At 40.9% G+C, this 15,631-nt stretch overlaps 1 protein-coding gene across 6 annotated transcripts in view; it reads right to left on the bottom strand.

Annotated features, from left to right (window-relative positions):
• Positions 1–105: 105 nt before the first annotated feature.
• itsn1 (intersectin 1 (SH3 domain protein)) overlaps positions 106–15,631 on the bottom strand; it is a 205,996-nt gene continuing 190,470 nt past the window's right edge. For all 6 annotated transcript variants that reach the window (XM_087992545.1, XM_043701257.2, XM_087992541.1 and 3 more), the window contains 5 exons: positions 15,207–15,328; positions 9,847–9,929; positions 9,412–9,495; positions 5,894–6,067; positions 106–1,217 (listed from right to left, as the gene is read on the bottom strand). In XM_087992545.1, coding sequence (XP_087848671.1) covers positions 1,069–1,217; positions 5,894–6,067; positions 9,412–9,495; positions 9,847–9,929; positions 15,207–15,328 — 612 coding nt within the window. In that variant the 3' untranslated portion in view covers positions 106–1,068. The remainder of the gene's footprint in view (positions 1,218–5,893; positions 6,068–9,411; positions 9,496–9,846; positions 9,930–15,206; positions 15,329–15,631) is intronic.

The following is a 15,631-nucleotide window of genomic DNA, read 5'->3' as shown; positions in this document are numbered from 1 at the left end:
GTAGATTGAGTTTCTTTAGTCCAGTACCTCACCTAGTTTGTTGGTTCATCTGGTGAACTGACTGAGAAATCTGTTCTCTTCGGAGAGCCTAGTTAGGTAAGTAAGAAGTTGAACTTCAAACAAAGTTTACAAGTCTCTATCCAATTTCTAAACAAACTTTTTTCATGAGAAGGAGACACTGACCAAAGTGCCTAAAATTGTTAAGTAAATATTCTTATTATTCACATGGCAAGGAATCAATAAGTTATGAATTATTCTTTAATGTGCTCTATAAGGGTCACAGGTTTCATTTTATCAACTCTGCATTTTGTACTTAAGTTACGATTAAAAGTTCTTCTGAACTGGTTTATAGTAATTAGTGAGATACCACCTTGACTTGGTGCTTTGGTTTTAAAATTTGACACCTAAAAAATGTTTGAATCAAGTGCTCAGAGGCAAAATGGTTAACTTCATTTAATGAAGCATACGAAGAAGGGACTAAAAAGTTATGCTGATAGATTTAGATTAAGAAAGATAGGAAGAGGTTCATACGTGGAGCATACACATCAGCATGAACCAGTTAGGCTGAATAGCCAGTTTCTCAGTCATATAACCTTACCTGCAAATGTAATCCTATGTTAGAACACAGTCAAAAATGCATGTTTCTCACCCCAACCTGAAGATTACCAAAAATACAGTTTGACTTCTATAATTTCCCCTATAAAAACTTGTGCAAGTCACTAAACTTCCACCTCAGAACCAAATCAGTTCAGTTGAGAACCACGGGCCAAGGTTTGGACAAACCAGTTCAAGACCTGCCTTGCTATTATGTTTATCATCACATAATCTGAAAATTTTAAATTGGAATGTGGAGACGATAAAGCAATGCATTAACAAATGGAAGAGACATCTACAAACTGTAATTCCATGTTTTTAAGTGTTACGTATAAAACAGTACACAAAATATGTTCCATGGACACTGCAGTATTGAATGTTGCAGCATTCCTAGACAGCTTTTGCACATACTTGATAAAGTTGCCATATATGGCTTTTCAAAGTACAGAAATACACATATACAGTATATCACTTTTATGCTTCATCAAAAAGTTGAAGATCCAGACGAACAACTATCTCGCCAGTAGGGACTTCATGCAGCAGAAGTCGCTTTGTAACAGGTCCTTTAGAGCCTTGGTCTTTTTTGATATCAGCAACACGAATTTCAGTACGCCCCAAAAAATCTGAGGTATAGGAACATAGAGAGAGTTTATAATAAAATCTTACTTTAACCCAAAAATTAAAGAACAAAGGTGTATATATTACTGGCAATATATTTTTGAAGTCACACAAATACATAGCACAGAAAAAAGCACTTCGATCCATTAAGTCCATGCCAGTCAAAAGTAAGCACCTATTCTAATCCCAGCGTCCAGCACTTTTGGCCCATAGCCTTGGCATTGCAAGTATACATTTAAATACTTCTTAAATATTATGAGGGTTTCCATTTCTACCATTCTTCTAGGTAGCGAGGTCCAGATTTTCATCACTTTCTGGGTCAAACAGGTTTACCTCACATTCCTCTAAACATCCTGTCCCTTATGTTAAATCTCTGGCCCCTAATCATTGATCCTGTGGTGATGTCATTTCTAATGGTAATATCATTTCCTGCTCCACTACAGGAAAATGTTCTTTCCTATCTATGCCCCTCATAATTTTATATATTTCAATCATGTCCCCCATTTCAGTCACCTCTCCTCCAAATAAAACCATCTCAGTCTGTCTTGATGACTAAAACTCTCCAGGCCAGCCAACATCCTGATAGGTCTCCACTACCACCTCTCCACTGCAATTGTATTCCTCCTATAATTTGGATTAAAGGATTGCACACAATACTCAAGCAGGCAGAGCTGATGTTTTATCTGGCTCCAGCATAAACTCCCTGCTCTTAGTTATGATCTTTGCCTTGGTTAATAAAGGCAAATATCCTATATGCCTTTTTAAACATTTTATGTGCCCAACCTGCTACCTTAAGGTTCTGGTGAATGTGCACACCAAGGTCCCTCTGACCTTCAGTCCTCTCCAGGGTCCTACCATTCATCATGTATCTCCTTGCCTTGTCTGGCCTGCTTTATACCCGAAACTTATCTGGATTGACTTTCAATAGCCACTGATCAGCCCCTCTATTCTCTTGTATTTAAGACTACCATCCTCACTATTTACCATCCTACCAATTTTCACATTATCCACAATCCTCCTATGTTCAAATCTAAATCACTTATATATACCACTAACAGCAAGGCCCTGACACTAATCCCCAAGGATCCCACTGGGCACAGGCTTCCAGACAAATACACCCTAAACCTGTGCCCTCTAGTTCTGGACTCCCTCAGCCCAGGAAAAAGACTTTGTCAATCTATCCTATCCATACCCCTCATGATTTTATAAATCTCTCAGGTCACCTCTCAGCCTCTGATGCTCCAGGGAAAACTGAAACCCTCCAACTCTGGCAACATCCTTGTAAATCTTTTCTGAATGCTTTCAAGTTTCACAACATCCTATAGCAGGGAGATCAGAATTGCACACACTACTCCAAAAGTGGCCTAACCAATGTCTTCTACAGCCGCTACGTGGGTCTGCTACATTGACGACACCTTTGTCATCACTAAACGAACCAAATTAGAGGAAATCTTCAAGATCATCAATAATACCCTACTGGCATAAAATTCACAAAAGAAGAGGAAAACAACAACAAACTGCCATTCCTAGATGTCACAGTAGAGCGAACAGCTAATGGGGAACTTTAAACCATCGTCTACAGGAAAACAACACATACAGACCAAATATTGAATTACAGAAGCAATTATCCCAACATCCACAAATAAAGCTGCATCAGAACATTATTTCAATGAACCAACACACACTGCAGCACAGAATAACTACGCAGAGTAGAGAAAAATCACCTATACAGTGTATTCCAAAAGAATGAGAACTCAATAAACACAGGCCGTCGATTTCTCAGCAACAAACCCAAACAAGCAGGCAAAACATATCCAGAAACCCTAGATGCTCGCCCCTACATCAAAGACATCTCAGAACTGACTGTCAGACTACTCTGACCCCTTGGTATCATGGTAGCCCACAAACCCACCAACACATTAAAATAGCAGCTAATGAACTTGAAAGACCCTATATAGACAACAAGCAAAACCAATGTCATTTACGAAATAACATGCAAGAACTGCAACAAATACTACATTGGACAAACAGGCAGAAAACTAGCCACCAGGATACATGAACATCAACTAGTCACAAAACGACATGACCCTCCTCACAAGTATCCTTACATAAAGATAAAGAAGGACATCACTTCGACTGGGACAACACATCCAACCTAGGACAAGCCAAATAGAGACACACACAAGAATTCCTAGAAGCACGGCATTCCAACTGGAACTCTTTCAACAAACACATTGACTTGGATCCCATTTATCACCTTCTGAGAAAAAGAACAAGAAATGATATTACCATTAGAAATGACATCACCACAGGAAATGACATCACCAACCCAAAGAAACCCAAACATATAAATAGAAAGCAGGAATCATCAGTAATGCTTCATTCAGAGGCTCACTGAAGATGTTACCTAGTTTGGTGATGAAACATCTGAAAATGAACCTTCCAGCTCAGTGAGCAAACCTACATCCAGACTCTGACCAATAAAGAAAAGCATATCAAATGCCTTCTTCACTATCTACCTATGACTCTACTTTCAAGGAGCTATGAACCTGCACTCCAGGGTCTCTTTGTTCAATAACACGCTGTAGGACCTGACCATTAAGTGTGTAAGTCCTGCGAAGATTTACTTTCCCAAAATGCACCATCTCGCATTTATCTAAATTAAACTCCAACTACCACTCCTCAGCCCATTGGCCCATCTGATCAAGATCCCATTGAAACCTGAGGTAACTCTCTTCGCTGTCCACTACACCTCCAATTTTGGTGTCATCTGCAAACTGACTAATTATACCCCTAAGGCTCACATCCAAATCATTTCTATAAATGATGAGAAGTAGTGGATCCAGCACTGATCCTTGTGGCACTCCACTGATCACAGGCCTCCAGTCTGAAAAACAACCCTCCACAACCACCTCTGTCTTCTACCTTTGAGCCAGTTCTGTATCCAAATGGCTAGTTCTCCCTGTATTCCATGAGATTCAACCTTGCTAATTAGTCTCTCATGGGGAACCTTGTCAAACACCTTACTGAAGTCCCTAAAGATCACATCAACTACTCTGCCCTCATCAATCCTCTGTTACTTCTTTAAAAAAAATCATATTGACTGTCCTTGTTTATTCTCTGCCTCTTCCAATGCAGATTAATTCTGTCCCTCAGAATTGCTTCCAATAGTTTTCTCGCAACTGACTTTTGACTGATGGGCCTATAACTTCCTGCTGATCCTTTCCTCACTTCTTGAATCATTGTACCACATTGGCTGTCCTCTAATCCTCCAGCCTCTTTCCTATGGCCAGACAGGAATTGAAAACGTTTGCCAGCACCCCTGCTATTTCCTCCCTTGTCTCACATTTCCTCCCTGCCATTTTATATGGGCCTGTTGATGTATCTACTTTAAACCTGACAGATCAAAGTGTCCTCTTTATCAATGTTAATTTCTTGAATTATATCATGATCCTTCCCCCTGATTTCTAGAAAGATATTCTAAGGCAGGTACCTTCGCCAAAGCACCTGGCAATGGCAATAACATCCATCCATCTTTGTAAAATATCGTAAGTTGATATTGTGATGTAATGTGAGTTATTTGTTGATATAAGTATCATTTTGAGTGTTTAGTTTTCAAAACAGTTGCATACGGGTGCTGGTTACTTTTGTGAATTTATTTACAACAAGTTAGTGAGCCCATCTATTACACTCTCAGCTACATTCCCCCCCAGTCCCAGTCCCACCACCCCCCTCCCATTTATCTCACCACCTGCTCAGCTCACAGCCTGATTCCTGATGAAGGGGTTTTGCCCAAAACATCCATTTTCCTGCTCTTCGGCTGCTGCCTGACCTGCTGTGTTTTTTCAGCAACACACTCTTGACTAGTTCAAATACAATGTTGCAGATTTTTATGACATTTTGCCACTTCTGGCCATGGTTTGAAAATAGCATTACTTGGGATCATGGAGAGTGAGCTGACTGGGTCATGCTGATGCACAGCATTGCATCTTCTTTCTCAGGGGGCTTAGGAAATTTGGCATGTCCATAAGGACTCTTACCAACTTTTACAAATGCACCATAGAAATCATTCTAGCTGGGTGCATAACTTGTACGGCAATTGCTGTGTCCAGACGATAAGAAACTGCAGAAAGTTATGTACACAACCCAGACTATGGTGAGCGCCAAACTTCCATTCTTGGACTCCATCTACATCTCATTTCTACAGAAAGGCTGCCAACATCAAAGACCCCTCCTATCCCAGTTATACTTTCTTTCAACCTCTTCCATCAGGCAGAAGGTACATAAGCTTAAACACATACACCAACAGGTTCAAGAACAGCCTCTTTCATTCTGATGAACGGACTTCTCTACTTTCAATGTTGATCTTGCACTTCCTGTTCAGTCGTAACTTTATGTGCCTCACTCTGTCGAAACACCATATGATCTTACATGTCCTTGTATGTTATGATCTGCTTTTACTACTCAAAACAAAACCTTTCACTGTACTTAGGTACGTGTGACAATAATAAATAAAATCAAGTTAAATCAAATCAATAGCAATATTAACCAAGGGGAACAACCCCCGATTTTTGTAAATTGTGCCCAGGTTAATGAACAAAAAGAATCCACATAGAAAATCCAATCTTTACTAGAGAAATGTATCTATATCCAAATTTTCATCTTGATATAAAACCCTTACCATCTGGTGAGAACTGGTCACGCTCAAATACAGTAATACACAGTACATCCTGTTCCAGATCTTTAATGAAGAACTGACAGTTCGAGTTCCATTTGGGGTTCAGAGTATCTTGAATGGTTTTTGTGATGTGACACTGAGAGCCCATAGTCACTTCACAGTAAGGATTACTCTTACCTACAAGAGATAGGAAAAAAAACTGATGAAAATCCGAGAAACGGTCTAATGCAACACAAGCGCAGTTAGCAATTTATTAACTCGTTATTTATAGCAATTCAAACGAAGAGATACCTTCCACTTTGTTCTTGTTCCTCCTCTTCCATTTATTACTTTTCTACTTTTTATCAAAGTCATTTCATCTCAGCTACCAGTTGTAGCGAATCTTGATTGAACTCCCACAAGGGAGGAATATAATCCCGAGGATGATGTCAAAAACATCACACAAAGGGCCAACTATTCAAGGAGAAACTATCCCACACAGACTGCCACTCTGCCCCTTTTTTTAAAAATGATAGACGGGAGCTCTGCATTTCCAAGAGCAGATTCTGCTCAGGGCTTTCTCAGAAATGCAGAGCCACACTTTCATTCTTTTGTAGTTCTTTTGTAGCATACAGTTGTCACAGGAAGACAAACCAAGCCCTCTTTTCACAGTCATCAGCTGTGGTATTCTGACATTTTAAAATCCAGATAGCCTCTTTCACAGCTGCTGTCAATAAAGGGCAAGTATATGTATGTAATGTTAGTGTACTGGCAGGGTAGGGTGCCAGTTAAGTAGGTTGGGGGGTGGGTCAGATACCAATGAGGAAGGATGTCAGGTAAGAAGTGCGCCAACTAGGTAGACTGCCAGGCAAGTGATGCAGTATTTCAGGGAGGTGATGCTGGTGGGAAGAAACAGGACTGGCAGGGGGCAGGGAGGATAGAGGTCAGGTCCAGGATGAGTTTTGGCTGCAGAGAGTGGAAAGGTGTTGAGATCCTGGAGGTCAGGTGGTGGTGGAGGTTGAGTGGTTCAGGATAGTGGCAGGGGCTGGCTGTAAGGTAAATGTGGGGTCTGTCAAACAATTCATCAGGAGTTAGGATATGTACTTAATAGACTAACCTTTCCTAAGTAGCTGGTTTGTTTACTCTTGTCGAAACCTTCCAAACTTGAAAGGGATGTTTGGATGGTTCCAGGAAAAAGAGAATTGCCCAGTGGAATCTTCCATTTCCTGGACAATTCCTTCAAAGTTTGAGCTTCTGCAGGGTCCTTATGCACACCTCCAATCTTGACTGGAAAGACAGCTGACAGGCCAGCAAGAATTTGGGCACTTTTTAAAAGTTTTCCTTAAGTTTGTAGATGTGGGCTTACAATCCTGATTTATCCAGATGTTCACCAGATGTTCACCAGTGGGAATTACTTCCTTTCCTGTGCCAGAGTCACAAACTATGTGCCCTGATGCCATCCATCACCCCATATTTCTCAACTGAAAACTCTAAGTTTTAATCGGCATGTTGACATGCAAGATCTTATCCAAGATTAAAGCAATGTTAATTGGTTCTCTGGCTCATGATGGCTCTTTTACTGAAGTTACTCCATAAGCTGAACAACCTTCATGGACAGTCACCATTATTGTCACAAAGATCATTAAACTTTCCAATTGGCTCAGAAAGTTTTAAGATTTTCTTTTGATAAGGAAAAAAGTACACGGCTTATTATTTAATAATTCAGCAAACCTCAAAATATGCAAACCTCTTCATCCAGTTAAAGAGAAAATACTTTACTCCCGCAAGGCTGTTTGCTGAGCTATGATGCCATGATTAAGTTACCCCAGTAAATGTATAAAACGTAAGTGTTAGCATGCTGTTCTTTCTACAGAAACAATGAGGATTGATAAGGACAGAGCAGTGGACGTGATCTATATGGACTACAGTAAAGCATCTGACAAGATTCCTCATGGTAGACTAGTTACCAAGGTTAGATCACATGGAATACAGGGAGAACTAGCCATTTGGATACAGAATTGGCTTGAAGGTGGAAGACAGAGGGTGGTGGTGGAGGGTTGTTTTTCAGACTGGAGGTATGTGACCAGTGGTGTGCCACAAGTATCGGTGCTGGGTCCACTGATTTTCGTCATTTGAATAAATGATTTTGATGTAAACATAGGAAGTATAGTTAGTCAGTTTGCAGATGACACCAAAATTGGAGACATTGTGGACAGCAAAGAAAGTTACCTCTGAGTACAACAGGATCTTGATCAGATAGATGATTGGGCCAAGAAATGGCCGATGGATTTTAATTTAGATAAATGTGAGGTGCTGGTATTTTGGAAAGGCAAATCAGGGCAGGAATTATACACTTAATGGTAAGATCCTGGGGAGCATTGCTGAACAAACAGATCTTGGAATGCAGGTTCACTGTTCCTTGAAAGTGGAGTCCCAGGTGGACAGGATAGTGAAGAAGGCGTTTGGTGTGTTTTCCTTTATTGGCCAGAGCATTGAATATAGGAGTTGGGAGGTCATGCTGCGGCTGTACAAGACATTAGTTAGGCCACTTTTGGAATATTGCGTGCAATTCTGATCTTCCTATCGGAAAGATGTTGTGAAACTTGAAAGGATTCAGAAAAGATTTACAAGGATGTTGCCAGAGTCGGAGGGTTTCAGTTTTCCCTGGATCATCAGAGGCTGAGGGGTGACCTTATAGAGAGGCATGGATAGAGTAAGTAGACAAGGGCTTTCCCCAGGGTTGGGGGGTCCAAACCTAGAGGGCATAGATTTAAAGGTGAAAGGAGAAAGATATAAAAGGGGCAACTCTTTCACACAAAGGGTGGTGCTTGTATGGAATGAGCTTCCAGAGGAAGTGGTGGAGGCTGGTACAATCACAACTTTTAAAAAGCATCTGGATGGGAAAATGAATAGGAAGGATTTAGAGGGATATGGGCCAAATGCTGGCAAATGGGACAAGATAAATTTAGGATATCTGGTTAGCATGGATAAGTTGGACCGAAAGGTCTGTTTCCATGCTATACATCTCCATGAGTACATGACTCCACAGAATGCAACATAGCTAATCCAGACTTCACCTGAACATGCAGCTAGAGTCACGGCATTGTCATCAGTAATAGAAGTTTGAAACAGTGTTTGGTCTCTAAAAGAGGGGTGCTGAAGCCAATTATCGTGTGCTTAGCATTAATCTAGCTGAGATTAACCAACTAAGTACAGTAGTTCAGATTCTGAATCTTGAGTCTTCCTGGTCTGTACTCAGTGGTCACTCTCACTGAGAATGAGATATTCTCTGAATCCAACACATTAAAGCATGGTAGACAAATTTGAATTTAAACTCCCAAAATGACTCAAGTACTTGACTCTCAGGAGGCTATGAACACTTAAATAAACCTTGCCAGTCCATGGTTGTTAAATGTGCATACAAATAGAGCAATAGTAAGACTTCCCAGTTTGAGAATACAAATTATTACCCCAAAAGCTGATATTATCTCTGGGGTTTGATGTTGAATATGAAATACACAGGAGACTGAGAAAATTCTCACCATTGGATCTGCATGCTTTCAGCTCTATGCCCTCGACTATATTCACCATTAGCCTTCCAATGCCTGTAGCCCTTTGAGAACGAACTGAACGAGAAAGCAAAAAAAATGAGCACATATTTGAAGATGGACTACATCAGATTTGGAGGTGCCAGTGTTGGTTTCAGAAACCAACATAGTCATTCTAAAAGATGACAGACTTAACAAACAATCCAGGTCTTTTTCAATGTATAATTTCAATTGCATCACACTGTAAACTTTTGCTATAAACTCTGTATATTACAATCTTATTCTCTATGACCACCTGATGAAGCAGCAGCGCTGCAAAAGCTAGTGCTTCCAAATAAACCTGTTGGACTATAACCTGGTGTTGTGTGATTTTTAACTTGGTACATCTGAAGAAACTTTTTCAATACAAGTACTAACAGCATTACTTACCCAAATAGGCCTTCTCGCGCTTCTTTTTTTCTGTTTCAATGTAGAGTTCTGAAGCAGCTTTAATCTTTTGCACCCAAGCTGTTCTGTGGAATGAAAAAGCAATGAGTAGTATGGAATAAACACAATGGGGTTTGGGGGTTGGTAGGGGTCCTTCCATTTCTGTGACATTCAATTCTAGCCCAGAGCTGATGGATGAAGATCTTGTCTGTTTGCTCACTGTAGTGACCTTTGGGTGCAGACAGCCTGAATTTAATTTCTATCGACAATGGACTTGAGAGCACAAAGTTGCCCTTAGTTTGGCAACAACACATAGCATCACTCTGGAAGGCCACACATGAACTGGTGAGGTACAGTCAATGTCCAAATTTGAGGTTGAGGCTGAAATGTATTCTTGGGTCGGAATAGGAAAGGATTTAAATTAAAATTATGTTCTGGGAGGGCTTTGTCATGCCAATCAGTATCTGAAAGCTTTGTTTCCACAAGAAATAATTTGAACACTTAATAGTCTAACTTCTCCTGCCTAACTATTTTACTTAGTCTTGTCAGAACCACCCAGAATCTCAGGAATTACAAACCATTCTCCAACTACCTGGTTCAATAAATTCCTGTAATATTGAATGTTTTGTTAAAACCATGAATTAATCTGCAATATTTTCCAGGTCTGTATCCCAGAGGAATTCCAGCAGCACTGTAATTAATACATCAATTTTTGAGTCACAGATATTTATACCAACACAACATCAAAAGTCTCTTAGTTAGTAGAAAACACGCTTTGCTTACCACAGACTAATTCTATAAAAGGATCTCCAGCAAATGTGGCTGCAGTGCATTTCAACATGATCATAAATCACTCCTTAGCAAAAATAAATATTTAACTTAGTGGAATATTATCCTTGAATAAAACCAGGCTAGAAAAAAAATGCTTAAAATAAGTGTGATTATAGTTCAGTAAGCTCTATAACCTCGGATGCTGAAGCTGCTTTTATAATACGTGAGGTGAGAATGCAGGGATTTAGTCACATCATCATCGCCTCACATTTGTACATCAATGAACCTTCCTTAATGACGTACCACATCATTCATCATTCTGTTGTACACACTCAGTTTGGTTGCAACATTATCTGGGTCCCTTACAATTCACAAATTAGAAGTACTCCTTACTAAGCACTCAATTGTAAAATACAAGTTCAAGAGTTCCCTTTTGACAGACATCAAAGAAAATTAAGTATCTTGGGAATTTGGTTGTGTGGGAAAAGTCATGGTTAACAATTAGCTTGTGGTCAATGTCTGTAAGCAAGCAAAGTCGATTAAAAAACAAAGAACGCAGATTTCACATTTGTTGTTGGGAAAGTGTTAGAATCAATCATCAAGGAATCAATATCAGGACATTTGGAAAGTCAAAACACTATCCATCAGAGTCAGCATGGTTTTTTGAAGGGCAAATCATGTTTGACTAATTTGCTATGATCAGCCATGATCATAATGAATGATGGTGCAGGCTCGAAGGGCCAAACGGCCTATTCCTGCACCTATTGTCTATTGTCTTCAAAGGTGTAACCAGCAATGTGGATGTAATTTATCTGGCATTTAATAAGGTGCACGCACAAAAGGTTAATTCACAAGGTTGGATCATATAGGATTAGGGATAAATTATAAGCCTGGATAGATGACTAGCTGATGGACAGAGTCGGGATCACTTTTTTTTTCTGAATGGCAGATGTAACTAATGGGGTGCCACAGGTTTTTGTCCTTGGATCCCCAGCTATTTACAACCTACATTAACGACTTGGATCCAGAGATAGAAGGCTCTACAGCCAAATTTGTGGATGACACAAAAATAGGTGGGATAGTAAATTGCAATAAGGAAATAAGAACCTTACAAATGGATGCACATAGGTTAGGAGAATGGGCCAAAATGTGGCAGATGGAGTTTAAGTTGGCTTAGTGTGAGGTCACGCATTTGGGTCGGAAAAATGGGAAGGCTTAATGGGGAGAGACACTGGGGTGCGCCGGTGCAGAGGGATCTAGGCGTACTTGTTCATGAGTCACAGAAAACTAACAAGCAGGTACAGCAGATAGGAAAAAGTGAGGACTGCAGATGCTGGAGATCAGAGCTGAAAACGTGTTACTGGAAAAGCGCAGCAGGTCAGGCAGCATCCAAGGAGCAGGAGAATCGACATTTCGGGCATGAGCCCTTCTTCAGAAATGAGGAAAGTGTGCCAAGCAGGCTAAGATAAAAGGTAGGGAGGAGGAACTTGGGGGAGGGGCGTTGGAAATGCGATAGGTGGAAGGAGGTTAAGGTGAGGGTGATAGGCAGGAGTGGGGGTGGGGACGGAGAGGTCAGGAAGAAGATTGCAGGTTAGGAAGGTGGTGCCGAGTTCGAGGGTTGGGACCACCTAGGAACCCTCCAACCACAAGGGATGAACTCAGATTTCTCCAGTTTCCTCATTTCCTCTCCCCCCACCTTGTCTCAGTCCCAACCCTCGAACTCAGCACCACCTTCCTAACCTTCAATCTTCTTCCTGACCTCTCCGCCCCCACGCCCACTCCCGCTTCTCACCCTCACCTTATCCTCCTTCCACCTATCGCATTCCCAACGCCCCTCCCCCAAGTCCCCCCCTTCCTACTTTTTATCTTAGCCTGCTTGGCACACTTTCCTCATTCCTGAAGAAGGGCTCATGCCCGAAACGTCGATTCTCCTGCTCCTTGGATGCTGCCTGACCTGCTGCGCTTTTCCAGCAACACATTTTCAGGTACAGCAGATAATAAAGAAAGCAAATGGAATGTTGGCTTTTATAGCTAAAGGAATAGAATATAAAGGTAAGGAAATATTGCAACCATATAAGGTATTGGTGTGACTGCACTGTAGTTTTGTGCACATTTGTAGTCCCCTTATTTCAGGAAAGATGTGGTGGTATTGGAGGCAGTTCAGAGAAGGTTCACAAGATTGATTCCAGAGATGAAGAATTTGTTATATGAAGAGAGATTGAACAGTTTAGGCCAATACTCTGGAATTTAGAAAAATGAGGGGAGATCAAATTGAGTTACTCGAGATGATAAAAGGCATGGATAAAATTGACATGGAGCAGATGCTTCTGTTTGTGAGGCATTCTAGGACAATAGGTCATCGTCTTAGGTTAAGGGGTTGAAATTTAAAACAAAGATGAGGAGAAACTACTTCTCCCAAAGGTTTGTGAATCTGCGGAATTCACTATGCCAAAATGCAGTGGATTCTGGGACAGTGAGTAAATTTAAAGAGGAGTTAGACAGATTTTTAATTGGTAATGGGTTGGAGGGATAAGGAGAGAAGGCACGATCGAATGGTGGAACAGATTCAATGGGTTGAATAGCCTAATTTTGCTCCTATATCTTAACAACTTAGGAAGTAGGAATTGTTTGAAAAGCTCTGGCAGTGTCTGTGGAGAGAGAGGAATCAGTTAACATTTCAGGTTGAGTGACCCTTTCTCAGAAATGTCAGTTTATATAGAGTCATGTGGGTCATAAACTTGTACAGCATGTAAACAGACCCTTCAGTCTGACTCTTCCATGCCAACCAGATACCTAAATTAATCTCATCCCATTTGCCAGCATGTTGGCTATATCCTTCTAAACCTTTCCTATTCATATACCCATGTTGTTACTGTACCAGCCTCTACCACTTCCTCTGGCTGTTCATTCCATTCAACCATCACTGAGCCAGAGATACTTGAAACCAAACAGCACAGGTAGTCTGCTGTGCAGGTTTATTATATGCAGAAGATACGGTGGGGGGAGGGGGTAAGGGGTAAACAATAGATGGAGATAGAGCCCAAAAAAAGAAAAGAGCTGTTGGACAGAAAAAGGAGTGGATAATGATCAAGTTAGGATGGTGAATAGCTGTTAATGGAGACTGTGGGTGGCTAACAATGGGTGGTGTGTAATAGCAGACTATGTGATAACAAAGCCTGGTTTGTTCGGGTTGGGGTGAGAATATGGGAGAGCTCAAGCCCTAAAGTTATTGAACTCAATATTGAGTCCAAAGGCTGCAGGGTCCCCAAGGGGAAAGGGAGATCCTGTTCATTCAGCTTGCAAAGAGCTTCACTGGAGGACAACAGCGAGCCTGAGACAGAGATGTTTGGGCCAGGGAACAGGGTAGTGTGTTAAAGTGGCAGAGAACGGGAAGCTCAGGGTCTTGTTTTGCAAACAGAATGCAAGTCTACACTTTGTTTCACCAGAGACCACATTGTGAGCAGTGAATGCAGGAGATTAGATTGTGTGAAGTTCACTGTACTGAACACCTGCATTTTGTCATCAAATTCCTCTTGCCCGAAACGTCGATTCTCCTGCTCCTCAGATGCTGCCTGACCTGCTGTGCTTTTCCAGCACCACTCTAATCTTGACTCTAATCTCCAGCATCTGCAGTACCCACTTCGATCAAGTTCAATAACTATAGAGTTTGAGCTCTCCCATTCCTCACCCCAACCCATACAAACCAGGCCTTGTTATCACATAGTCTGCTATTACACACAACCCATTGTTAACCACGAATAGTCCCCATTAACAGCTATTCACCCTCCCAGCAAGATCATCATTCACTCCTTTGTCTGTCCAACAAGGTTAAGGGTGAGAGGGGAAAAATTTAAAAGGGGCCTAAAGGGCAACTTTTTCATGCAGAGGGTGATGCCTGTATGGAATGAGCTGGCAGAGGAAGTGGTGGAGGCTGGTATAATTACAACATTTAAAAGACATCTGGATGGGTATTTGAATAGGAAGGGTTCAGAGGGATATGGGCCAAGTGCTGGCAAATGGAACTAGATTAGTTTAGGATATCTGGTCAGCATGGACAAGTTGGACCAAATGGTTTGTTTCCCTGCTGTACATCTTTGTGGCTCTATGACTCTCTCTTTGGGCTCTATTGTTTATTCCTTACCCACTTCCCCCACCCTATCTACTCCATATAAACTGGCATTTTCTTAGCTATCATCATTTCTGACCAAAACATTAACTCTGATTTCTCTCCACAGATGCTGCCAGACCTGCTGAGTTTTTCCAGCAATTTCATCAGCAGTCCTTTTGGTTTTGAAAGATTGCAGATGCTGGAAATCAGAAACAAATGCAGAAATTGCTGGCTAAACTCAGGTCTGGCAGCATCTGTGGAGAGAAAGCTTAATCAATTAACCTAATATTATAGGATACATAATTGCAATCAATGCTGGTAACGGCATCAAATTAGAAAAGTCATGAATAGAATCCACTTTTGGCTGCTTACAACAATATTAAGTGCCTTTTATGTACTGTACATGTTTACAATTTTGTAATCTTTTAGCAATCTTGCCTCCATAAGCATTAGAAATGAACAAGACTAGGGTCTGTTCTCTTACCTTTCATTGATGCTCTCAGCACGAAGTGTGTACACCCTGTCAATATGGGAGATGTGGAAAATAGGCTCATCACCAGATGGGTCTGTCGGCAACTTCACCAATACCTCATTCAGAAAAATAGGCTGAAAACATTACAGAAACAGAAAGGTAAATAAGCATAGAAAAACTCCTATTTGTGGCAGTCCTGTTCTTACATGGGTTAAATAATGTATAATAAAATATTATCACATCACCTGACTCACTGGAACCTTCTAAATAGCAACATCTACAGTTTTGAAGTATTATATACCTGGAAGCCTTTTCACACAAGATCCCACACGGCAGACAGTTAAGAAAAATTGAAATCCATCACATACGCAGGGAATGTGGTAAACTGGATCTAAAATTGGCTCAGTGACAGGAAACTAAAGGTAATGGTCAATGAA

The sequence above is a fragment of the Chiloscyllium plagiosum genome, unplaced genomic scaffold, assembly GCF_037043375.1.
Source record: "Chiloscyllium plagiosum isolate Xiang-an unplaced genomic scaffold, Cpla_swu_hap1 HiC_scaffold_12, whole genome shotgun sequence".
In the NCBI taxonomy this organism is placed as follows: domain Eukaryota; kingdom Metazoa; phylum Chordata; class Chondrichthyes; order Orectolobiformes; family Hemiscylliidae; genus Chiloscyllium; species Chiloscyllium plagiosum.
This window is presented reverse-complemented; position numbering and strand designations above follow the sequence as displayed.